Raw genomic sequence first — 26,152 nt, 5'->3', positions numbered from 1 at the left:
TGTATCCCACAATGGATTCTCCTGTAGACTGGGGTTCAGATATCGCCTGCTGTGTCCAGGAGAAAGCTACATGGCTCAGTATGGATGACCTGGATGTGGCTGAGGAGCTATTTGATGATTCTGAAGCCATGGATTCGGAAAGAGAGAACAGTAACTTTATGGAATTTGTACATGAGCTAAATCTTCTTCCTTCAAACATGCAACTGGAAACTGATGCAAAAGAGGTTCAAATTCACCTTATAGATGATTGCATTAAAATTCAGCACCCAAATCAAGAGGATTATCTAGCATTGGATCCAGAAGAACAGTCGGAAATTCTACATACTATTTCAGATGTGCTGTGTACGTTCAGCTCGGAAGGACAATTTGATGAAGCTTCAGAACAGGTTGCTGAGTCTGACGTAACGACTCCAGAGAGCGTGTGTGGTAATGAAACACTATTATCGGTTAATGCGGATCCTGAGGAACCACTTGTGGCAATAAGATTTCTCTTCCAATTCAATAAAGATGTGGACAGCATCAAGCCAGCTGCGGCCATACGAGCATCTCAAGCGGAAGATTGGAAAAGTGATTGGGAACCAGATGTGTGGGGAGTAATCTTCAATCCCTGCTTTGAGAATGACTTTATTACCCAGGCCTCTGGAGCAGGGTTGCCAGAGGGTCTGTTTCTATCACAGGGAGGGGAAGAACTCAGTTGTTCAAATCTATTCTTATTGACCCTGGAACCAAACCCACATGATACCATTTTAGAGATTCAAGGAGAAAGCTCATCTGTGGGACCCAATAAAGGCGATATTTCTGTATTAGAGGAAGACTCGGATACAGATAATGAGGTATTTATTACAATTTACCGGTATTTAGAGTGACATCACTCTGTAGGCACAGGCAGGTAAGCTGAGTGTAAGTTGTTTGCGGTGGGGAGAGAAATGGGAAAACAATGAACATTAAAGGGCCAACATTTTATCAATAATAATTCCCTATTTTTGATATTTATGGTGCCTTTCACATCGGGAGGATATCCAAAGCTCTTCACAGGATATACTGTGACTGGATTTTGACTTTGCAATCCTCTCATTGAATCGGCAGTGATTTGAGTTATATTTTGCAAACTGTTCCGTCTTCATCTTGCCCATCTTGAAAATACCGCGATAAAATGTGTGACCCATTCTGTTCCCTTCTCTTACCTTCCCTCAATACACCACTGCTCCATCCAACTCACCCCCTCCTCCCCTTTTGAAGCCCATCTTAAGACTTGCCTCTTTCACCATGCTTTCGTTCATCTTTTCTTTCTTTCTCCATCCCCCACCCCCCCCCCCATCTCAGGTGCCCAGTCTACTGTGTAAAGTGCTTTGAGAAATCCTCCCGACATGAAAGGCACGGATATAAATCTATCATACCTATCTATCTCCATGCCTTTTGTGTGTATTTTAAATTTTTTAAATTCTGTTTGCGTTCATACACATTTGAATATACTGTGTACTTCTTCATGTTCCCACTGTGAATTCAACCACAGAAAAGGAATTAAGTTACAAATTGGGAAAGTTTGCTCGACATTCATGACGGCATTATCGGTCTTGATTGATTTTCTGGATGGGCTCAAATTCGTTAATTCAGATAATTCAATGAAAATTGGGATGTGGCAAATTCCATTTGTAATCGCATTAAACTTGTTGTCATAGAGAGAGGTTTGCACTGCATTCCAGTGTGGAAGTTTTGAGAAAGATTTTAATATTACGGTATGTTGCATTCTCAGGCAGAATTGCGTAATCCTCCTCGCGTCTTTCAGTGGTTTGGAAACCGGACACACTGTCAAATCTATCGAGTTTATTTTCTTTAGAAACGGTCAGATTCTTTGGAAAGTAGATTATACGTGTTCTTGCAATAAATGGTTTACATTCGGATTATTGCTGCAGAAGCTGACCTACTTTTGCTTGCTGCACGGTTAAGTGTTAGTACGTCGGAAAATCTTTATTTGACCAGTTTCAAACAACGCAAAACAGAATAATTTGGTCACTCTATCCACGACTGTTTGTGGGGACACCGCTGTGCGCAACTGGCTGCCGTGTTTGGCTCAAACAATTTAGGTTCAATTCAATTTACAGTATATCCTGCGAAGCGCTTTGAAACGTCTGGAAGTCGTGATGAGGCGCTGTGTCCAATGCAGGGATTATTATTATCATAACTCATGGTGACTGACAGTTGCATTCTTAAACTATTTTAGTTATGAAGAGAATACAGTAATGATTGTAACAGTCGAAAACATAGTGAGTGCCAAATCGTAACGCCACAATTGACCTTGATTTATTAAGAGAAGGATGTGTCATTATGCGGAATGGCTGCCAACTCGCATTCCCCGGGATATTTTTTTTTCCCCGTTTGAGTTCAATCGCAGGATTCAGATCTTGACAATTGGTTAATTCTGACAAGGAAATCCCAATTGTTTTCTGTTAACCGTTTTGTCTGGTTTCTCATTGGGTCGCCAGGTTTTGAAGTATCCACTCATATCCCCAGATTTTCGTTTCAATGCTGTTGAGCAGAGTTTGAGTTCTTTAAACTTTCCTATCATCTGCTGTAAAAGCTCTCGTGTGAAGCTAATATCCTGGAAACTGTTTAAAAAAAAAGGTTATCGTAAAAATCTAAGTTGATTCACATGCCTATCCTATTATGGTAGTTCTTTCTCTGTGAGCATCACAATAGATGATGATATAACGTCAAGTCAGATCAGAAATAGTCTAATTTCTAAGGAACCTTTTAAACTTTGGGAGGCAAAGTCACCTCCTCAGACAGTTGCGGAGATGATGGTGGGCCCGGGCAATATTGCAGAGATGAGGGGAAAACCAAGTGAATGAGACCCCAGATGTAAGGCTTTAAGGAGAGTTGAGGGTCAAGACAGGAAGGTTCCGCACTGGCTGTGTGGGTTCTCAGAGCACAGGCTGTGTTTGTTTCCTGTACTCTGGCTGTGCTCGTTTCCTGTGCAAACGTGCACAACACAGTGGGCCATCTGGCAGGACTTGCACATGGAGGGGAAGGAGAGATTGAATTATAAGTGGATGTGAACTCCTGTTGCTCAGCGACACTGCTTTACCGCTCGATCTGATGTGACGCCCGGAGTGTGTAACCCAGGCTGAGTTGGTCGCACTCTTGCCTCGGACTCAGAAGGTTGTTGGTTCAAGCCCCCGCCGCGTTAGGACACGGAACTCAGTTTAAGATAGCAGTGCTGGGGATGTGCTGCATTGTGAGAGGTATCATCCTTCAGGAGAAACGTTAAACCAAGGGCCCATCTGCCTGTTCAGGGTGGACGTAAGAGATCCCGCGACGCTATTCAAAAAGAAAGAGGAAGGAGTTTCTCGTGGTGTCTGGCCAACAATCCCCCCAAATATTTTTTGAGTGGATACTTTTCAGCATAACAACCAGCAGGTGCTGTTTTGAGGTTGGAGTCTGTCCACATAAGCTCCTTCCCCACCATCCCCCTCAACTGTATATGTCCATGGGATGGGATAAAGTGGGTCTGCTTGCTATCTCGGCTTGCCAGCCTGCCGTGGATGCTTCCCTTGCAAAGATTTCTGTGATTAAATGACTTGTTAAGCTGCCTAAATAACCCAGTTGTGGAGCCCTTGTTTCCCACCCCTGATTGGCTTTGCAGCTATGCACTGGCAGCTAACCACTTTATTCAGCAACGTACACTATGAATGGAATGTGACTGAGTGACACAACCATCACAACAACAAACAGGACTTTATTCTTGCAGCTCTTGGCTAGCGAAATCTTGACCCCGTTGTATCAGTGTCGATACATTTAAAACCCTTTAATATATACATAGATTTTTTTTTACCTCCATGAATAACATAAGTGCTGAATGTCTCATGCTGGCCCTTGTGAATAACAGAGACTTACACAAGTGTATTTCTTTTGTTTTAGACGTTTCAAAAGATTCAGGTGGATCCCATCCAGTCCAAACTGCAGCAGGCAAATGGCATGGGACAGGGTCTCATTCAAAGTGCTACAAAGAACGCTAACACGCAAGGACTTGAACATGATCTGGACGAGACGAACATCAGGTGGAACACACTCAACAAAAAGGTGAGCTTTTAACGAAGTAATGATGCTGTATGAATTGTATGATTTTTAAAAAAATAATGCAGAAAATATCTGGGCAAAGTGGTTTCGCTGCGCTAAATATTTTTGGAGTAGGTATATGTACTAGTCTGCACCAAAGTGAATCGTACATATAATCAAAAAATAGACAGTAAATTTGGAATCATAGATTATAAGGAGTCTGGTGAGGAGGGTGGCATTATTTTTTTTAAAAAATTTGATCTGTGAACTAATTGAAAATTGAAAATGCATCATTTATTTTTTTCATGCATCACTAAAATGGCTAAAGTGTGAATGAATACTTGTGTGATTAAGACATGTTTTTCGATTATCCAAATAATGTGCCCTAGGGGGACAAATGATTGATTTGCCGACTCTGTGGAATACAATGTGGAGTGCTCATTGCATCACATGCTCAGCACATTTGTTTGAATTAACATTTATGCTTGATGTCCTCTTGAAAATCTGCCATGTTTCATCATCTTCAACCAGAAATTGAGAGTGGTTTGAAATCATCCATTTTGGGAAGTGATTTGAAACATTCCATGATACACCCATGATACAAACATGCTATACATGTAATTAAACTACACTAAAGACCCTTTTCACCAGTCAATCAGACAATCTGTAGGACATCTTCCAACCACTCTGGGAGGTGACTTGAAACATTTCCTCCAATTCATTTGATAATATTTCCTGCGCCTTATTACATCTTTGAGATGTCTCACAGCGCTTCACAGAATATACTGTAAAGTGAACTGACTGTATATTTTGTGGTCTAACTCAAGAAGTCGAAAATTCAATGGTACCTTTTATGATCGTTGTATATTTCAAGTGGACTGCTTCTTAGAATTGCTAGGTCAGTACAGTACTGTCAAATGAGGATTTGTTTGCAGGTGGCAGAACGTACATCCCAGTTACAGGAAGCCTTGTTACATCGTGGGAAATTCCAGGATGCTCTGGAGCCTTTGCTGAGCTGGCTTACTGACACAGAAGACCTGATTGCCAATCAGAAACCTCCCTCGGCAGAATATAAAGTAGTGAAGGCACAAATTCAGGAACAGAAGGTACAGTATTTTACGTCGGCAGATTGATCACCGAGCAGAGGGAATATATTGGTGTCGATTTTTCCTGCCGTCCTTTTCAACAATAATGTTTCGGTAACCACACAACACCAACCTGCAATCCAGCGATATGGAAATTACAGTCTGTGCAACTTTCACAAACTTTGCTGATTTCATCCTCACTCAATCAAAGGAATTGCTGGGTTTAAATACTTCCAAATGTTTTTAAATGTAAGGCAGCCGACACAAATCCTGCAACTTTTTTTATTCTGTACTTTGATGTACTTCATGCAGACAATGAACTCAAGGACAAACTAGTCAAAAAAAAAGTACCTGAAGTGTTAATTAGATGCATTCATTTTGACAACCGTTGGGTTTGTGTTGATTTCCTGCTCCAGCTCCTGCAGAGGCTGTTGGATGATCGCAGAGCCACCGTGCAGATCATCAAGGCAGAAGGAGAAAGGATTGCAGAGTCGGCAGAAGTAGCGGAAAAAGAAAAAATCCAGAATCAGCTGCAAAGACTGGGGAAGAGATGGGACGCTTTGCTCAGCAAGCTGCAGCCAGGTACAGAGCTCCTGTTCATCATCGAGGGGAAGAGAAATTATTGTTTCACTCTTGTTTTACAATAATAATGATAATAATAATCCTTGAATTTGATACAGCGCCTTATCATGTCTTCGAGACGTCTCAAAGCGCTTCACAGAATATACTGTAAAGTTAATTGAGTCAATAATCGAAGACTTCTTCTTCAGACTCGCAAAAACATGGTGTTTTCCCGGAGAAATTGAAGTCCAAATTCACATTCTGCATTCCGCGTGAATTAATTGTGTTCCTGTTCTGATTTCTGTTTTATAGCTGTAATGATAATGTTGTAAGCTAAAAAGAGTTAATCAGTCATAGAAAAAAATATAGAAACAAGAGTTGCTTCTCAAGCCTGTTCCACCATTCTGTAAGATCATAGCTGATCTGTACTTCAAATTCAATTACCCGCCCTTATCCCTTAATACCTTGACCAAACAAATTTTCTTTGTTGGCTTGAAAATAGTTTCTTTTCTAAAGGATGTATGATTCTATTGGTATAAATGTTTACAAGGCAGTGAGATCTTACACAGATGGGGCCCATGTGTTTAACCACCAGTTTGGTTTCTCTGTTGACGCAGGCAAAATCAGTTGGAGGACATCTTGGTCATTGCAAAACAGTTCCACGAGACAGTTGAGCCCCTGAACGAGTGGTTGACGAGCAGGGACAAGAAGTTAGCCAACTCCGAACCCGTGGGGACACAAACTGCTAAGATTCAACAGCAAATAACACGCCATAAGGTAAGGATGTTCTTCCGAGGTGTGTTCGAAACAACCAGGTTAGTTGCAAGTAATAAGAATAGAAGTTGCTGGGAACACGCAGCAGGTCGGGCAGCATCTATGGAGAGCAGAAAATGCGTTAACGTTACAGGTTGATGATGAAGGGCCTTTTAAACCCAGCTAGGGGGAACACTGGAAACTGGGTATAAAATCCACCACTAACCAGGGCATGTGCTTAACAGTACTTTGTATTTTGCTCAATGTAATATTTATTTGAAACCGTTATTAACCACTTTTCATCAAAGCCCCGTTTAAACATCATGAAAATAATTTGAGGATTTTAAAGTTAAGATTTTCTATTCAGATTTATAGAACCAGAATATTTTATCAGTTTGTCCGTGTTTTACGCACCGCCTAAAACTCGGTGACAACGATTTCTTTACAGAAACGTGTTTGTAGTTCAGAGATGGTTCTTTGTAACAAAGTGCGGTTCCCTTTTCTGCNAAAAAAACTAATTCATTTCATAACTTTGTTTCACACGTGTTAATGGCTTTGTCCTTGGTTCAGGCCTTAGAGGATGACATCACAAACCACAAGGAAAATGTCCAGCGAGCAGTCAAAGTCGGACAGGTTCTCTTGCCATTGAGCTCAAAGCCAGACCAGGAGATGGTCGAGGACAAGCTGGAGTCTGTCCAGGCTCAGTATAGGGAGATAAGGGACAGGTGTAGCCGTAAGGCAGCCCTGCTCCAACAAGCTCTCGCCAACGCCAAGATCTTTGGAGAGGAGGAGGTGGAAGTGTTGAATTGGCTGGCTGACATTCAGGACAAACTCAGTTTGGTGACCATCAAAGATTACATGTGTGACATCCTGCATAAGCAGCACAAAGAGCAGCTGGTATTTCATTTATTATTTTGTTTTATTTACATTTTGCCACGTCGATTGTTTTCAGTTAATCGTAACATTGAATTTCTGTGTCTTTTTTCCTCTCGTTTGATTTCATTTATTATTTGAATTGTAATTTTTCCAGTTGTGTTCATTTCTCTGTTTATTTTAAGATCATCTACATTTTGAATCATCCGCAATAAAATATCGCAAGTGCAGAAGCGTTAAAGTAAATCCTGAATTTTTTTTAAAATTAGTTCTCTTATTAAAATGACCAAAAGAAAATTAAATTCCTGAATAGATGTCCTGAAATCTAACACTAATTTTCTGATAGCTTCCCTTGTCCTCAGTGGTTAATTCACTGATGATAAGAATTGGATCTTTTCCATTTTCCACAGTATCTTTTTTTACACATGATTTGTTTGGCAAATAATATGATGTAAAGATTAACATCCAGCAGGAAAATGAGCAACAGACTTTCTGTTTGCGGCTTTTAATACAAAACATATCAAGTTATTAAGGCATGATTTAGCACGTGGAAGTCCCAGATTGAAATATTTTTTAGTATTTTCAATATCGTTTTTATTTCATCGATTATGTTTTTGTTCATTATTTCACTTTTTGGCTGTTTTGCAATATTGGTGTTTCATCCATTGGATCATTGGTGGATCACGAGCAGAAAGCTGCACATAATTGAAAACTCGCCATGGGTACAGAAAAGGGAATAGTTATCCAAACATATCAGTTAATACTGATATGGCACCATTACTGAAGAGTTCAGAGATGCATACAAGGATGTATTACAGCTGGGAACAAGACTCACTGTTATACAGTGATTCAAAGCATCAATAAGAGCAGCTGCTTTGTAGTTTTACTTGGATTTGGCTGCGATTCAGGTTCAATCCTTTTCAGATCCCTCCGTGTAGAGTCATGAAAATCAGTGTGATGTTTCCGTAGAAACCTTACCATTCATTTATTAAGCAGCTGTCTTCATCTCTTTGTAGGCTCTGAATGATGACATTATATCCAGGAAGAAAAATGTAGATCAAGCCATTAAAAATGGACAAGCCCTTCTGAAACAAACTACAGGTAAAAAAAAAACACCATCTACACCTTCTAGATTTTGTTTATGCTGTTGTTAATCATCGGGAATGTTCTTGTACGACTGATAATCACTGAATGTTGCCCAGTGAGAAAGATTGCGCATAGGGTTGGAGCTCAGGTTTTTTGGCAGACCAAATTCTTTCCAGTTGCTCAAAAGTAAACTTTTAATTAGAACATGTTGTTATTCATTCTATGATGCCATTGTGCTATCACTTATTGGGCCTTAAGATGCATTGTGCCAAGTGCATAAAGACACCATCTGCCATCTCGTTGGCATAAAGAACTGCAATTGGAACAAAGCCCAATCCGGCCTTTAGCGGTTAAAGTATGTTCCACGGGAAAGAACGTTGATTGATATTCTGCAGCACAAGAGAAAAGGAAATCACTGCACTTTATGAACCTGTGTTTTATGAGAATTTGAGTTCCTTTCTTATTGATTACGTGATATTTTTCCAACCAAAACTACAGGCAGACTGCAATACTGCAATAACGTCCCAAGTTGATTTATTAGTCGATTGGTGGATCGCTTTTCCGGGGGTAATAATCCCTTCAAAAAAAATAATAATGATAATTTGGACACTGAATCCACGACTGTTTGTGGAACACTGTTGTGTGAAATTGTCTGCTGTGTTTCGCCCACAAACTATACAGTCACTACACTTTACCGTCTATTCTATGAAGCGCTTTGGAGCTTATTTCTACACGGAAGCCAATTGCACCTAAATCTACTTCTCTACGCTTGATTCCAGGTTCACCAATGTACTGTCTGCTTGACATGTTTCCTTATTTTGAAGTGTTGATACCATGGGTCAGGTTGACCCACCGTAATCTCTTGTGGCTAAGAGGGACAACTGTTTATCTCTGTTTCCTCAGGCGAGGAGGTCATAATAATTCAGGAGAAATTGGACGGCATTAAGACCCGCTACGCAGAGATCACTTCAGCCAGTTCCCGAGTCCTGAAGACACTGGAGCAGGTCCTCCAGCTTGCCACCAAGTTCCAATCCTTTAACGAAGAGCTGTGCACCTGGCTAGATTCAGTGGAGGGTGAGCTCGCAGCAAATTCTCCACAGTCGCCAGTTGGAGAGCAAATTCCCCAAGTTCATCAGAGACAAAAGGTAAGCAGAGCTGTTTCACCCACAAAACACACAGTCAATTCACTTTACAGTGTATTCTGTGAAGCGCTTTGAGAGGTCTAGAAGACGTGATGAGGCGCTGTATCAAACGCAAGGTTTATTATTATCTCATCTTGACGATTTGATTAAAATTATTGCCCAATTATTTTATTTTATTTCTATTTTATGATATAAATTTATTCTATGATTAAATAAGTTGGCTGCCACCTTTCGCCCACAAAATACACAGTCAATTCACCTTACAGCGTATTCTGTGAAGCGCTTTGAGACGTCTCGAAGGCGTGATAAGGCGCCGTATCAATTGCAAGGATTATTATTATTGTTGTATGGATCAAATTTAATTTATATTTCAGTCGGTGTCAAGTATTATGTAAGTCTATAGGAGGGTAAATTTTATAACAGCAACAACTTATACAGCGCCTTTCACATGGGGAGGTGTCCCAGATGTTTAACTTAACTCTTAACTCTGCTTTTAATTGGACACAATTCAGTTTTGCGCTCTTTTTCTTTTAAGATAGCTGAACCCGGATGCAGTGGTTACTTACTACATCTCTCCCGTGTTTAATATTCAGGAGCTGAAGAAGGAAGTGATGGAGTACAGACTGATCCTGGACACGGTTAATGAAGTGAGCAATGCTTTGCTGGAGCTGGTGCCGTGGAGGGCACGCGAGGGCCTCGATCGACAGGTGGCAGACGCTAACGAGAGATACAAAACCGTCAGCGACACCGTAACGCGCAGGGTCGAAGCAATCGATGCAGCAATTCAGAGATCACAACAGGTAGATTGTCTTCGTGTTTTACGTCGCGGGCAGAATCTTTTGTGAAACCGTCCCGGGCTCCTCGCCGAGACTCTGGAAGTCTCTCCCTCAATCCGTCCGCCTTGTCCCATCCCTCCCCACCTTCAAATCCCGCCTAAAGGCCTTCCTTTTTAATCGTGCTTACAATCACCTCCCACTTCCCACCCCCCACGCCCCTCCCCTCCCTCCATCTTCCCCTGGCTCGGTCTCAGACTCCGCCAATGTCGAGCGCTCCGGGACACTACCCCTTGAAACGCGCTATGTAAATAAATGCAAGTTGTTGTTGTAGTAGATGTGATTCTCTCTTCCTGGTCATAAACCACCAGACGAAACACTACACCCTTCATGTAAATAACTTTGAAAACCTCTAACTATAATGCTGGGATCTGTGTTTCAGCATTGCACGTGTTAGTGCCTGTTTGTTGGGTTAGACTGCCGTCATTGCATCGACAACCCCACCAGGTCTCTGATAGCATCTTTGCAACTCTACAATCCAAATGCTCGATACACTCTCTATTAAAGGGAAAGCTATTGATGAAGAGTTTCCGTATAGTTTTCTCTTCCGTTTCTCAAATTTGAAATTCAGGATTAACAGTATGTTCTACAGTGTAATTATGTTAATAAATAAACGGGAAAGCATGGTCCGAGGGAAGCCAAGGAAATTAAACACTCAAAAGGGTTATTAATTGTGGCTACGGCTTTGTGCTTCGTCTTGTAACCCTCTTTCGTCTGACCTGCTTCCTGTCTCCCACTCACGCCGCCCCATGAATGGTGGGTGAGCTGTCAGCCATTTTGTTCCCGTCCTCTGGAACTTTCTTGATCTAAAGACCTATCTATTTCACTGCCCTTTCCACCATGATCCCACCCCCCCACTCTCTATCTCTTTCCCAGCTCAGGCTTTATAAAGCACTCTGTGATGTTCTCTCTACGTGAAAGACGTGATGTAAGTGCCGATTGTTGTTGTTGGTATTTTAGAAGATTGTAAAAGAAACATGATTAATCACTCCAATGAAGCTCTTAGAATCTCTGTCTCCTTTGACGTCCGTGGCAGTAAGTGTGCTGTTGCCAGATCACTGTTGTTTTTGCCTGAGTGTCTGTCCGCTTATGTTCTCTAAATGTTGCTCGCTGCTTCTCCTTTCTGCTAGTACGAGCAGGCCACTGACTCCGAGCTAACCTGGGTCGCAGAAACCAAGCGAAAGCTGACAGCCTTGGGCCCAATTAGGCTGGAGCAAGATCAGACCACAGCTCAGCTACAGGTGCAGAAGGTAGGAATGATGTGTGCAGTGTGGGACTTCGATCCAACGGAGTCCTCTTGGTGCTTGGATAAGCGTCAAGTCAAGTATTCCACAGAAAATCTCTCATTGTATTGCTTGCTTGCTTGCCTTTCGGTATCGTTCATAGTCGTTAAGGAAAAAAATTATCTATAGAAAAGAAACCACTTTGCTACTTTCAGTTTGTTTAAATCCTTTTCATTTCACCCATTGCTCAGATAAATACAATTTTTTTAAAGGCTAAATTATGGAAACCCCCAGTTCAAACGAGTGAACCTTTTTTAAAAATGTACAGCTTGGCTGAGTTGGCTGAGAAATTTTCTTTCACCTTTGGGTTAGAAGGTTGTGGGTTCAAACCCATGGCAGGTTTTTGACTCAGTGCAGTTCTGGGGGAAGCAGTGCTTTGTCTGAGGTGCTGTCCTTCAGATGAGACCTTATGCAGAGCTCCTGTCTGTTCGAGCACATGTTAAAGATCCCATGAAATGTTTTGAAAGGTTTGGCCCAGTGTTATGGCCAACAATTCAAGTGTAAGGGTTATCAACAATTATCCGGATAAATTGGTCCTTTAATGCATTGCTGTTTGTGAGACATTGAAGTGCACTGTCACTGGACTTGACAACAATTCCCTGTGAAGCGCTTTGAGATATTTCAGCGTTACGGCAGAGGGGAGGGTGCCAGTTTGTGAAGAATTTTCTTTCATGATCCTGCAGGCTTTTTCGATAGACATCATACGGCACAAGGATTCCATTGACGAGTTGATAAATACTCAGGAGGAGATTCTGAGCACTTGTGGAGACGAACAGAAAACCATGTTACAGGTACAAAGGCTAAATATACACACACACACTAACAATTTGGTCACTCAATCCATGCAATTAGCTGCCACGTTTCGCCCATAAAAATGCACAGTCACTCCACTTTACAGTATATTCTGTGAAGCGCTTTGAGACGTCTCGAAGACGTGATAAGGCGCTGTATCAAATGCAAGGCTTATTATATAATTTCTATAATAACTGAGTTTGAAATGTGTACTCGTGTAGGACAAGATGGAATCGCTGCTCCAGCAATATGAGGCGGTCAGTCAGATGAATACAGAGAGATATTCCCAGCTGGAACGTGCTCAGGTCCTGATCAATCAATTCTGGGAGACGTATGAGGAGTTGTGCCCATGGATTGATGAGACGAGAGCTCTGATGTCCCAGCTCCCACCACCAGCAGTCGACCATGAGATTCTGAAACAACAACAGGAGGAGATGAGGGTAAAATAAACTATTTCCTCTGGTGGGGGAATCCAGAACAAGGGGGCATTGTCTTAAATTTAGAGCTAGACCATTTAGGAGTGAAATCGGGAGCTAGTTTTTCACCCAAAGGGTAGTGGAAATCTGGAACTCTCTCCCCCCAAAAGGCTGTGGATGCTGGATCCATTCACATCTTCAAGACTGAGGTGGATAGATGTTTGTTAGGTCAGGGGATCAAGGGAAATGGGACAAAGGCGGGTAGTTGGAGTTGAGGTACAGATCAGCCATGATCTTGTAGAATGGCGGAAGAGGCTCGAGGGGCTCTTGTTTCTACGTAAGGACAATGTTGTTGTGCTCAAAGATTATTGTGCGGTGAAATAATGTCCTGTTGAAAGTACAGGATCTGGAGATGAGGTGAAAGATTGCATGTTGTGGCTGTGTTTAAAGTACGGCCATGTGATGTTTCAGCCAGACTAATAAAAAGGATGTATTTTTGATCGTGAACGACAGAGGTTTGTGTTGGACTGAAAACGTCTAGTATTTTGTGCCAAAAAATATATATAATCTAGAGTTTTGTGTGAGAGAGATATGTTAAATTGGGTGGAAAGTTTCCGCATTCTTTCAGACACTTAAAATGTTTTTTTTGTTGTTGTTTATATATAAAAAACACACACACAGCAACTACGTGAATCGATCTCTGAACACAAGCCGCACATTGATAAACTGATGAAGATTGGCCCGCAGCTAAAGGCATTGAACCCCGACGAGGGTAAAATGGTCGAAGAGAATTACACCACCTCGGAAGCACTTTACGCTCAAATAAAACAGGATGCAAGACAGAGAGCTTTGATGTTGGACGAAGCCATTTCCCGGTCTGCTCAGGTATTCTGGTGTCATCCTGGCTGTAACCCCATTTCCGTGCAGATTCTCTGATTCTCTAAGCTATTTTATTGCATTACTAGAAAGGAGGGAATCTGGTACAGCGCTTCTGAAATGTGATATGACACGAACGATTCTTTACAGGATACCAAAACGCGCCGCATAATGTTTTAATGTCCCGCTGGTAAAGTGTAATCCTTCCTTTGTTTGTCTTGTTGAATCCCTTGTGTTATCTCATCACAGTTTCTCATACTAACATGTCCTTTGTTTTCCATTCCGCTCACCTCATGGAATTAACTGTTTATTTGCCGAAACGCCCTGCTCCGTTGTGTTTAATTGTTGTGTTCATCACATCTGCTCATTAGAACGCTGAGGTAAGCAGAGTTCCTTAGACACTCGGTATCACTGTACTTTTGCACTGGGTTTTCCTTCTTGGGCTCCCAACGAGAAATAAATAAGAACCAAAAAGAAAAACCATTCGGTCATTTTTATTTCCATTTCCCTGTACCAACTATCCTTCAAAGGTTGTCTGAATTGTGCTGAACTGTACATTTTTGACTATTTGGAACTTTGGGAGATCTGCCCAAATTCATTTGATTGGCTGTTAACACAATTTGATGGATTTGTGCCATAGATTTTTTTGCTGCTGCATCGTATTGAAGAATAATTCCTGGAAGAAATCGTACAAAATTCCCAACAACTTGTCCTTCTGTTTATGATCCATGTTTAGTTCCACGATAAGATCGATCCAATGCTGGAATCCCTGGAGCACATCTCTGATCGCTTGCGATCACCTCCGTCAATACCTGCTGAGGTTGATAAAATCAGAGAGCACATCAACGAGAATAAAAACATCGGAATGGAACTCGAGAAACTCCAACCGTCTTTTGATGCTCTTAAATGTTGCGGTGAGGAACTGATTGGCCGCTCGACCGGAGCTGATAAGGATCCTGCAGCTAAAGGTATATTAATTTTCTAGATATTGATGGGCCGAATGGCCTCCTTCTACCCTGTAATATTCTATGATATATAAGGGGCGAAACCTTAGGCAAGTTTCCTTAACCACACACACGCCTCAGTTTACCTAGCATTAAGTAGGAGCCCGCTTGTTAGTCGATTGGCAGATTGCTTTCCGGGGGTAATAATCCCTCCAAAAAACAATAATAATAGTAAGTTGATCCCTCAAACCACAGCTGTTTGTGAGACACAGCGCCGTATCACGTCTTAGAGGCGTCTCAAAGCACTTCGCAGAACATACTATAAAGTCAATTGACTTTATATTTTGTGGGCGAAACCCGGCAGCCAATTGCGCATTCCCTTCCATATTTCCACGACTGAAGGATATTCATCCAGTTTGGGTTATTTTTGGGTGGAGTCCTATGTATTAAGATTTCTCCCACAGTTCTGAACTTTTGTAGCACGATCAGTAGTAACCCTCACTTTAACAATCCTGGTAACATTAGTACCTACTGCAGCCAATAGCAATAATGTGCTGGATTTCTAATTAGTTTTATTTATGATGCTCTAGCCATTCAAGACAAGCTGAATCAAATGGTATTTTTCTGGGACGACATCAAAGCTCACGCCGAAGAGAGGGATATTAAACTTCTAGATGTATTAGATCTGGCCGAAAAGTTCTGGTATGATATGGCTGCCCTCTTGACCACCATCAAGGACACGCAGGATATTGTAAGAGACCTTGAGAATCCTGGCATTGACCCGTCCATCATTAAACAACAGCAAGAGGCTGCAGAGGTATGGCTGTAGCCCAAATCATGCAAATACTTTATTACGAATCATAATTTTGGATGTTCTCCAAATATTTCTTTCCTTTGTAAGGCTTTTCTCTCTGGATTTGACATCAATCAATCTCTTTTTTTATTATAATGGTCAATGAATCAAATACCTGAATTCTTTGCGGTCTTGTGTTGATGATTTTATTGATGTTCTTCTGTCGAATTTAGACCATTAAAGAGGAGACGGACGGACTTCACGAGGAGCTAGAATTTGTTCGGATCTTGGGAGCCGACCTCATCTTTGCCTGCGGAGAGCTCGAGAAACCAGAAGTTAAGAAGAGTATAGATGAGGTGACTAGACTGGACAATTAGTAAATATACTCATGCATATGAATCAAATCGTTCAGAACATGCGGTTAATATAGTTTACATTATTCTAAAGACAAGCCATTAAATAAGCGATTGGTATAGCTCTACCAATGATGTCTTTTTAGCCAGTCACTTATTTAGAAAATAAATAATAATAATATAATAAATATACAATACTGTCCACAATCTTCCATTTCCAACAACAAATTGCATTTATCTATGATCTTCACGTAGGATGTTGCCTCAGACCACTTCACTTCACAAATTAACTAGAAGAGGATAGGTTTTCAGATGGGATTTAAAGATGGTGGGGTGGGGAGTGGAAAAGTTGGAGGAGTAGAAGGGAGTTAGCTGAGTGGATGGGATGAGCACAAAAGTGGGTTAGAAGATCACAGAGATGAGGAGGTGTTAGGCTGTGAAAGGATATATTGTTGAGGGTGAGAAACTTGAAGTCGAACCTTTGACTTGCATATTTACATGCTGACAACATGCACTGGTAACTATTTTCAGCTGAATTCCAGTTGGGACAATTTGAATAAAACGTGGAAGGAGAGATTGGGCAAACTGGAGGAGGCCATGCAAGCAGGAGTCCAATACCAGGATGCCTTACAGGTAAAGAACTGTGTTTGGATCTTGTGATCCAATTTGCATTTATATAGAATGCCCTTCAGGTAGGGAGGAGGACTGAGCACTGGAGTGGAAAGATGACAGGAGAGGACATGAACTGCAAAGTTCAGAAGTGTCTGCCCAGGAAAGCACTGGTGGGTCCAGCAAGGAGATCATTGGCTTAGACACTGCTCTCCTTGGATGAGGGTCTCGCAGGCTTGAGGGGAGAGGTGGTTGTGGAGTGGACAATGGTGGGAAGTGTGTCTTAAGCAAATTTAAGATCAGGAAAATGGGTTTTAACCTATTTTTTTTTGCTTTGCTAGGCAATGTTTGACTGGCTGGATAACACAGTCATCAAACTTAGCGAAATGTCACCAATTGGCACAGACCTGAACACTGTGAAACAGCAAATAAATGAAATGAAGGTGAGTGCGGTAAAACTGCCCCGCGAGAGAGAGAGAACTTGGGATAATAGTAACACAAACACGAGACACTGGAAAGTACTGTACAGTGTTATTCTGTCAACATATGACAAAGGCAGAACTAGATTGAAATAAAAAAATGTGAAGGAATTCACTCAATTATTGCACTGCCTGATCTCATCCCCGTAGCAATTTAAGATGGAGGTTTACCAGCAGCAGATAGAGATGGAAAAGCTGAACCACCAGGGGGAACTACTACTGAAGAAAGCCTCAGATGACACAGACAGAGATGTCGTTCGAGAGCCACTGACTGAGCTCAAGCACCTCTGGGATGACTTGGGAGAGAAGATAGTTCACCGACAGGTACAGGAGAACATCACCTTCTACTCGGACACCACACTAATCAGAGAGAGTTTTCTAATCCGACAAATTTTTTTCTTTTCTTTTTACAATCTTTTTTTATGCTCATTTGAATCTAACGATGGTCGAAGCTCACCAATCGGGGACCCAAATTGGGCATGGAGCGCATTTTCACCAAACAAGTTCTTATCTATCTGGTGCTAATGAAAGTCCGTAGCTACGGACAGCTATTCTACTGGAGAAAAGGAGATGCAAGATAATCACTTGACATTGAGTCTAGAAATATCCTGAGCCATTTTGGTTGGGTTGGTCCATTGGAAACCCATCACCACATTTTATAAGAGTGTCTAAACCAGATGATGTGTGTTACCTACGCTCTTCCGTTGTTCTGTAATGGTTTCCTTTCAGCACAGAACAGAAAGGAGCCTTGCCGGAGACGTTATTTTTCTAAGTAGACGAGTCCGTTCTGAATGTCTGAGTGCGTTTTTTTTCTCTGCAGCACAAGCTGGAGGGTGCCCTGCTGGCTCTCGGTCAGTTTCAGCATGCACTGGCCGAACTCATGTCCTGGCTGAACTACACTGAGGACCTCCTGGATGGACAGAGACCAATTAGTGGGGATCCAAAGGCCATAGAAATCGAACTTGCCAAACATCACGTAAGTTTAAAATAACCTATTGAAACTTTCTCCATTAACATCCAGCTGAGAGGAAGATATATTGGGAAGGGGATGATATCCTAAATTAAGATAATAATTGTGTGAATATTTAGTAACTGGAATCCTAACTCCACAGGTCCTCAAAAATGATGTTCTCGCCCATACATCGACCGTGGAAACCGTAAATAAAGCTGGGAATGAGCTCCTGGAATCGAGTGAGGGGGAAGACGCTAATAATCTGAAGAGTCGACTAGATAAACTGAACCAGAGCTGGCAGTCAGTGCTTCACAAAACTGAAGGCAGAGAGCAGCAGCTGGAGGCAGCCCTGCAGCAGGTATGTATTAGAGAGTGAGGACATGACTGGGAAGCACAGGCTTCCTCCACAAAATATACAGTCAATTCACGTTACGGTATGTTCTGTGAAGCGCTGTGAGACGTTTCGAAGACGTGATAAAGCGCAGTATCAAATGCCAGGATTATTATTATGTTATTACAATTGTTGCCTCTCTGAGTGGTCGCTCTGATTTTCTTTAGGCTGAAGGATTTCACAGTGAAATTGAGGAGTTTCTGCAGTGGCTGAGCCGCATTGAAAATCAGTTAGCTGCTTCCAAATCCACCGGCGGTTTGCCCGAAACTGCTCGGGAGCAGCTCAATGCACACCTGGTAAAAGGCATTCTATTGTAACCTGAAACTCTTAACTGGCTGTGACTTCAAGTCACGAGCATTCCCTGTATATAAACTTCCGCTGTTGTGTTTTGTGAGGGTATTCAGTGATGTTTCGTATTTGTTCAGCTCATTGTATCTAAATCCGAAGTGTACAATTGAGCCAAGACTTTGACAACCTTGAAGCTGTACATCCAGTCGGTCACTCAGCTTTCCCTTACTTCCCCAACATGGCCTGTTCCCAGGAATAACTCGTTCCCTATACTGCCGAGACCCTCATCCACACCATCACCTTGGATGTCATCCTGACGTGAAAGGCACTATAGTGGTGTAATTTTGTATCGTATCAAATCCTGGCGCATTTATTCCACCGTCCTGCTTCCTAGATTCCCCAGATCCCGGCCAGTTGAGCCAAACAGTCTGTTGTGATTTGTCGTCATTCGAAGTAAAGATTGACTCTAGTCCTATGTTCGTTTAGGATCTTTACAGCGAGTTCTGTGCTAACGAGGAAACCTATAGAAAGCTGCACGAAAAAGGGCAACTGTTGCTGTACAGCCGAGACGACACGGCAGGATCGAACGCAGAACAGTGTGTGACACTGCTGGCACAGAAATGGCAAGCCATCGGCGTGAAGATGGTGGAGAGGAAGGTACGAGGATCAGCCATACCTTTAGTATCAATGGATTAGAGTATTCCATTGTTCCCTATGCAATTAATGGTCTCCTGTGTTGTGAACATTCTGCAGTTATGCTCTGGTATATTGTCTATGGGTCCATATATTTGTGGAGTTCTGTAGCTTCTGTTGCTCGAAAGCAAGAGGACCTGGGTTTGATTCCCGGGCAAGTTTCCTTACTCCGCACACACACACACACCTCTGATTACTTAGCAGTAAGTAGGAACTTGGTTGTTAGTCGATTGGCGGATCGCTTTTCCGGGGGTAATAATCCCTTCAAAATAAATGTTATGAATGAAACAATAATAATTTGATCACTCGATCCACGAGCGTGTGTGCAGACGCTGTTGTGCGCAATCAGCTGCCACGTTTCGCCCACAAAATATACAGTCAACTCACTTTTACGGTATATTCTGTGAAGCGCTTTGAGACGACTCGAAGACGTGATACGGCGCTACGTCAAATGCAAAGATATTTTATATGTATAATAACGTGGGTACTCTGTGGGCTCACAACATACCAGGTGCGTTACACTGGCCAGTTTTCTGTGTATAGTTCACCAGCGTCATAGCAGCCTGGTAAGCCAGCAAGTGATATGCATCACGTGGCTCAGGGTCGTGAGCAACGATATCCAACCCAGGAGTGCTGACCGCTGCTCACACTGTGTCTCCGTTTATTACCCTAAACCCACCACCTTGTTAACCCGGAATATAACCGTTTCTTCCTTGTTTTTCCTCTTTCAGACCAAGCTGGAGGAGGCCCTCAACTTGGCAACGGAATTCCAAAATTCCCTGCAGGATTTCATCAACTGGCTCACCCAGGCTGAGCAGGGACTGAATGTTGCTGCTCCTCCTAGTCTCATACTCGATACAGTGCTTTTCCAGATTGATGAACACAAGGTACTGGGCATTTGGAAAGACTCTGAGTAACTGGGGAAACTGCTGTAGTGACCTAATGTGATCTAGACACAGGTCCTCGCATGATCAAGCGGAGAAATGAGTTCTTTGCTGCCCAGTTATAGACCTGTACTGGCACATAGCTTGGGGCAGTTTGGGAGAGCCAAAAAAAAAGGTTTAAATAGAGCAGATAAATTTAGCCACGAGGTCAAATGTGTTTAGAGAAGAGATTGGATCTTGATTTGGCTACAGTGTGTTTTCTAAGCTAAGTGCACGGCAATGTTTCCTCTTGCTAGATTTTTGCCAACGAAGTGAATTTACATCGTGACCAGATAATAGACCTGGATAAAACTGGAAACCAACTGAAATTCCTGAGCCAGAAACAGGATGTGGTTCTGATAAAGAACCTCCTGTTCAGTGTCCAGTCTCGCTGGGAGAAAGTGGTGCAGCGCTCAGTGGAGAGAGGCAGAGGCCTCGACGATGCCCGGAAGCGTGCCAAGCAGGTAAAGCACATCCCAGCAGCACTGCAAAACATAAAGCAACCTGCGCTTGATACCATTTGGTCGATTAAGATAACATCCAATTAATACAGTAGATAAAATAATTATAATTTATTGCATTTGATACAGCGTCTTATCACATCGTTGAGACGTCTCAAAGCGCTTCACAGGATATACTGCAAAGTGTGGTGACTGTTTATTTTGTAGGCGAAACGCCTGTAGGCAATAGGTTTACGAGGTGCAAAATGCTACGTGATTTGGAATCGGTGACGTTACATCGCGTTTCGCCCACAAAATATATAGTCCTTTCACGTTACAGTATATTCTGTGAAGCGTTTTGAGACGTCTCGAAGACGTGATGAGGCGCAATATCAAATGCAGCGTTTATTATTATTAATATCTTTGAAATTTAGGAAGAGTTTAATTCGTAACCAAACATTGAATGCGTCGTGAACAGAGGTGTATTTTTTGACAATGCGATCACACCATATGACTGTGATAATTATTTCAGTCCAGGGGATACATTGTGATGATGGGCAATGAGATTTTAATACAATAGCCTGTTAATCTTCAGCGAGAACAAAAATAAGGGGAAACCAGCTTGAGTTTTAATTCAGAATGTTGTGTTGTGACTCAGTTTTACGAGGCCTGGAAAAAGCTAATTGACTGGCTGGAGGAGGCTGAGAACAACTTGGATTCTGATCTGGAGATTTCCAACGACCCAGATAAAATCAAACTACAACTCGTCAAGCACAAGGTAAGAAATCAGATGTCACTCGCCGCACAAAAAAACTCTTGCGTGAGATGCAAACGTAGGTACAAAGTGAGAGCGATGCTCCTTCAGGTGAGTTGGCAGCCAGGTAAAGCACATTGATTGTTTTCCCTGCTGAAAAGTGTGACCTGTGTGTTTGGTAGCAAAGCCTCGTGTTTTAGGGGAGGAACTTTGCGTTGAGAGCATTTGCTCGTCTATAAAGCTTTTAGCCAGCACAGTGTGCGAGCTGTAAATCTGTCACTCTCTCTCTCGCGCAGTCCCATTATGCCTGCAGCCTGCTTCTGCTTATTAGTGGATTTGTTTTGAAATGGTCGTTAAAACAGCTGCAGAGTTGTATATTTGGCACGTGCTTTAATCGCGTAATTTTCTGCACATGTGAATCTTAGTTGATTGCACGAAGAGCGAAAGAAAATGAGCGCAAGGTTTGTGCCAACCTGAAGGAGTTATGGTCACATGCTTTACTAGCAACAATTTATGGGCAAAGGTTACGAAACTACACATGCATCTAAGTTACTCAGTCTAGAATTTCTGATTTAAAGTCATCCTGGCTTCTAAAATGCGCATAAAACTAAATTCCGCTAGCGGTTTAAATATTGAGCGCAGAATTGTACCCCTCAAGTTAATGTGGTTCGGAGTTATATAGTTATGGAGTACATAAAGGCCATTTTAGGAGCTCTGAGCTCAGAGCTAAACAGTGTGGAGTAGCACAAGGTAACAAGGGCCCAATGGCAATGACCCGAAGGTTACAAGGACTGCTTTTAATGACCAAACTGCAATTGGTTAATTGAGATCTTATCTGTTGCTCTGAGCTGCGCTGTATATGCTCAACAACAACAACTTGCACTTACATAGCGCCCTCCACACAGGGTAGCGTCTCAGAGCGCTTAACAGAGGCAGAGCCCGACTCCGGCCTCAAATGCTCTTGTATTTGAAGCACTTGTTGCGTTCCAGGAGTTCCAAAAGACGCTCGGGGGGAAGCAGCCAGTGTACGACACCACAATCCGAATGGGTCGCTCCATGAAAGACAAAGCCTCGCTACAAGATGACCGCCAGAAGCTGGATAATCTGCTGGGTGAAGTGCGAGATAAATGGGACACAGTGTGTGGCAAGTCGGTGGAGAGGTGAGAGAGTTGAGGCGACGGTGTGAGTGAGATTCTTCAATCGCAAAGACATTTTAACAGCTCTGCCACACAGATACGTTCAAAACTTCACGTGTTGCCTCGCCCTACAAATACACAGTCATTCCACTTCACGGTAAAATCCTTTGAGACGTCTTGATGACGTGATAAGGACCGTTTGGCCCACAAAATATACAGTCAATTCACTTCACAGTATATCCTGCGAAGGTCTTTGAGACGTCTCGAAGACGTGATGAGGCGCTGTATCAAATGCAAACATTATTATTACTGTATTTCAGTTATATTTTAAACGTTAAGAAAAATTGTGGCAAGCTTTATCGAAAAGCTATGTGGTCACAGATAGTTCAGCTTCAGTTTAACAACTGTAACGTTCTCGAGGTTGCGTAGAACGTTGTGAAATTTATAAGTACCGCGTACCCACTCTGCTTGGCTTTTTGTGCTTTTCAATCGCGATTCAAATGTTAAAGGCTAAGAATTGTTTTGTTCTGGTTCTGCTATAGGCAGCACAAGCTGGAGGAAGCCCTTCTATTTTCAGGGCAATTTACTGATGCTCTTCAGGCTCTGGTTGATTGGTTGTACAAAGTGGAGCCACAGCTAGCAGAGGACCAGCCCGTCCACGGAGACCTTGATCTGGTGATGAACCTATTGGACGCTCACAAGGTAGAGTATTATTGGTTGAACAAACCTTGTGCTAACCTTTACGGCATCCTATAACTTGTTCCTTTCATTTTCTTAACTCAGTGTGCTTTGGCATCTTAGCGCTAAAGCTCTGAGCTCAATTATGGAATAACTTTTTTCAGGGCCAGGGACTTGTGGACTTTACTGCAAAAACTTAGAAGTATTGAAACAAAACTGTCTAATTCTCTGAAGGCCAAAGACAACAAAAGAAACTTTGGCCTGTTGCCTCAAGGTAGTAAACCTAAGATGGTGATCGATCACTTTGAAAGTCGGAGCATCTGGGGGTGGATTTTTTGAGACATCTCGAAGATGTGATAAGGTGCTACATCAAATGCAAGGATTATTATTATTCACCAGTGACCTGTAAGGGCATTACAGCAATTACAACAGCTTCAAGCTCGGAATGCCAGTTCACACTAAACATTGCTAATCGCAGCCGTGCACAGTAAATGGGATCACAGCGCAACTGTGTTATAATTAGCTGGATAAAATGTGTGTGTGGGGGTGGGTGGGTGTGTGGGGGCTGCACTGTATATTGAGTTTACATTAAAAGCTTTACAAACCCAGACCTCTCTTGTTAAATTCCACTTAGTGGCTGTAGATTTTAAGCAGCCAGGTTGACGTGCGTTCATTTGCTTCTAGGTTTTCCAGAAAGAGCTAGGCAAGCGCACCAGCAGCGTGCAGGTGCTGAAAAGATCTGCTCGTGAATTGATCGAGAACAGTCGAGACGACACGACTTGGGTGAAGGTTCAGCTGCAAGAACTGAGCACACGGTGGGACACAGTCTGCAAACTCTCCGTCTCCAAACAAACACGGCTTGAGCAAGCGCTCAAACAGGTGAGAACGAATCAGGCGCATTCTAAAACGGGTCAGTCTGCCACTTGAGTTGAGTGTAGAAGCCCCGGAATCAACCAACACTCTTCATTCCCTCTTCAATCAACGCAAGTGGACAGGGTAACTGCGCATTGTCTGCCGACACAATTCCCAAAAGGGTACTGATATGATAACAGTTCCAACGATACAGCTTCGCCTTAAAAGTTGCCATGTTTAATCCGTCAGTGTCTTGAACGGCAAAAAGACTGGCGTTTTTACACTGCTTTTATCATGTCAAAATGTCTCAAAGTGCTTCACGAGGAATTTCTGTCAAGTGTAGTCGGTTGCAGCAGCCTGGAGGTAAACAGACAACTAATCTGGGGGATTACTGGCCAAGACACAGGATGATGCTCCTATTTTCGAGTACAGTCGATTCAATTACGCACACTAATTGCAACCGGCCCCTTAGCAGATAAGCAGACAGTGTAGATAATCAGGCAAAACACAAGTTGACTGTCGGGCTAATGACTAAACAATTGTTCTATCTGGAGTTGTTCTGTAGATTCGTTCTTCCTTTTTCCCCTCTAGGATTTCTCCCTCTTGCGCTCTTCCTCTGAGTTCCATTTAGTTTGTCCTGCTCTCCTGGCCAGCAACGTCCCCCAGATACAGCATTCACTTACTTCACGGCTGTTTGTGGAACATTGCTGGGCAAAAATTGGCTTCTGCATTTGCCAACAAAATACACAGTCACTCGACAGTAAATCCTGGGAAGGTGCTTTGAAACCGTCTGTCAACATGAACCGGCTATATCAAACACAAGGATTTTTAAAAATTAAATTCTAAAACGACAAGCGCCGATGAACTTCAATGTATATTCTACTTATAAATGGCAGATATTGTATGATTTATTGTATGTTAGTCACTAGGCAGATGGTTTTCCGGGTGTAATAACCCCTTCAAAATAATAATAATAATTTGGTCGCTCAATCCACGACTGTTTGTGGGTCACTGCTGTGCGCAATCGGCTGCCGAGTTTCGGCCACAAAATTCACAGTCACTACGCTTCACAGTGAATCCTGCGAAGAGCTTTGAGACGTCTCGAAGACGGGATAAGGCGCTGTGTCAAATGGATTATTATTATTGCTGTTATTGATGTGAAATGAGTTTACTTTGTGGAATTGTATCCCAGGCGGAGGAATTTCGGAACGCTGTCCATGCCCTTCTGGAGTGGCTGTCAGAGGCAGAGCAGACGCTCAGATTCCGAGGGGTTCTCCCAGATGATGTGGAGGCACTGCAGTCCCTGATAGACTTGCACAAGGTGAGCAGATCAGCAAAAACACCACTTGAATTAACGATTCACTTTTTTTTCTATTTCTAAACGTTTTGGTCGGCCTGGCGGGCGTCTGACACACACGGAAACCCATCGCCGTCGCTTAAGAGTCTCCAAACCAAGATTTCCAGTGCCTCCCACCTACACAGGGACATCGTGGGAACACCCTGTGGGCAATTGGTTGCCAGGTTTCGCTTTGGTGAAGCGCTTTGTGACGTTTAAAGGCCCCCCCATCAAATGCGAGGACTATTATTGTTGTTGCAGGACTTCATGAAGAAGGTGGAGGAGAAGCGTGTGGATGTGAATCAAGCAGCTGAAATGGGAGAGGCGATTCTGGCCGTGTGTCACCCAGATTGTGTCACCACAGTCAAACACTGGATCACAATCATCCGAGCTCGATTTGAAGAAGTAAGTAGAAAGGCAGGAGGGCCAATAAACAGATAAAATCAGCTGACATTTAATTAGAGGGAAATAATAAGCGGAGGAAGTGTTTTGAGAAAGCTCTCAAAGAGGAATTCACTTAAAACTGTGGCCGGGAAGATTGGATCATCAACTGGGAAGTTCAAGTTGAAATCCCAGGCTAGATGGACACTGTCTCATACACCAAAGGAAACTGAGCTCTGTGCATCATCACAGAATATTTTGCCCACAAAACTCAGTCACTACACTTTACTTTAGATCCTGTGAAGCGCTTTGAGACGTCTCGAAGACGTGATAAGGCGCTGTATCAAACGCAAGGTTTATTATTATATACGGTAAAGTGAGTTGACTGTATATT

The 26,152-nt window shown here is 42.6% G+C and overlaps 1 protein-coding gene across 1 annotated transcript in view; it reads left to right on the top strand.

The window, feature by feature from the left end:
- Window positions 1-26,152, top strand: part of LOC103188700 (microtubule actin crosslinking factor 1) — a 163,951-nt gene that overhangs the window by 117,803 nt on the left and 19,996 nt on the right. The window contains 31 exon segments of the mRNA XM_042338917.1: window positions 3,919-4,080; window positions 4,992-5,162; window positions 5,558-5,723; window positions 6,298-6,479; window positions 7,026-7,352; window positions 8,345-8,429; window positions 9,318-9,559; window positions 10,150-10,356; window positions 11,520-11,639; window positions 12,356-12,463; window positions 12,686-12,904; window positions 13,562-13,765; window positions 14,128-14,136; window positions 14,493-14,724; window positions 15,291-15,517; window positions 15,727-15,849; window positions 16,378-16,479; window positions 16,797-16,898; window positions 17,085-17,258; window positions 17,755-17,910; window positions 18,047-18,244; window positions 18,445-18,573; window positions 19,052-19,222; window positions 19,990-20,145; window positions 20,439-20,645; window positions 21,280-21,399; window positions 22,366-22,535; window positions 23,054-23,213; window positions 23,874-24,068; window positions 25,234-25,362; window positions 25,639-25,782. Of these exon segments, the coding sequence (XP_042194851.1) occupies window positions 3,919-4,080; window positions 4,992-5,162; window positions 5,558-5,723; window positions 6,298-6,479; window positions 7,026-7,352; window positions 8,345-8,429; window positions 9,318-9,559; window positions 10,150-10,356; window positions 11,520-11,639; window positions 12,356-12,463; window positions 12,686-12,904; window positions 13,562-13,765; window positions 14,128-14,136; window positions 14,493-14,724; window positions 15,291-15,517; window positions 15,727-15,849; window positions 16,378-16,479; window positions 16,797-16,898; window positions 17,085-17,258; window positions 17,755-17,910; window positions 18,047-18,244; window positions 18,445-18,573; window positions 19,052-19,222; window positions 19,990-20,145; window positions 20,439-20,645; window positions 21,280-21,399; window positions 22,366-22,535; window positions 23,054-23,213; window positions 23,874-24,068; window positions 25,234-25,362; window positions 25,639-25,782 (5,097 nt within the window).

The sequence above is a fragment of the Callorhinchus milii genome, unplaced genomic scaffold (assembly GCF_018977255.1).
Source record: "Callorhinchus milii isolate IMCB2004 unplaced genomic scaffold, IMCB_Cmil_1.0 Scaffold10, whole genome shotgun sequence".
Lineage (NCBI taxonomy): Eukaryota > Metazoa > Chordata > Chondrichthyes > Chimaeriformes > Callorhinchidae > Callorhinchus > Callorhinchus milii.
Note: the sequence above shows the minus strand (reverse complement) of the source record. Positions and strands in the feature narration are given on the sequence as shown.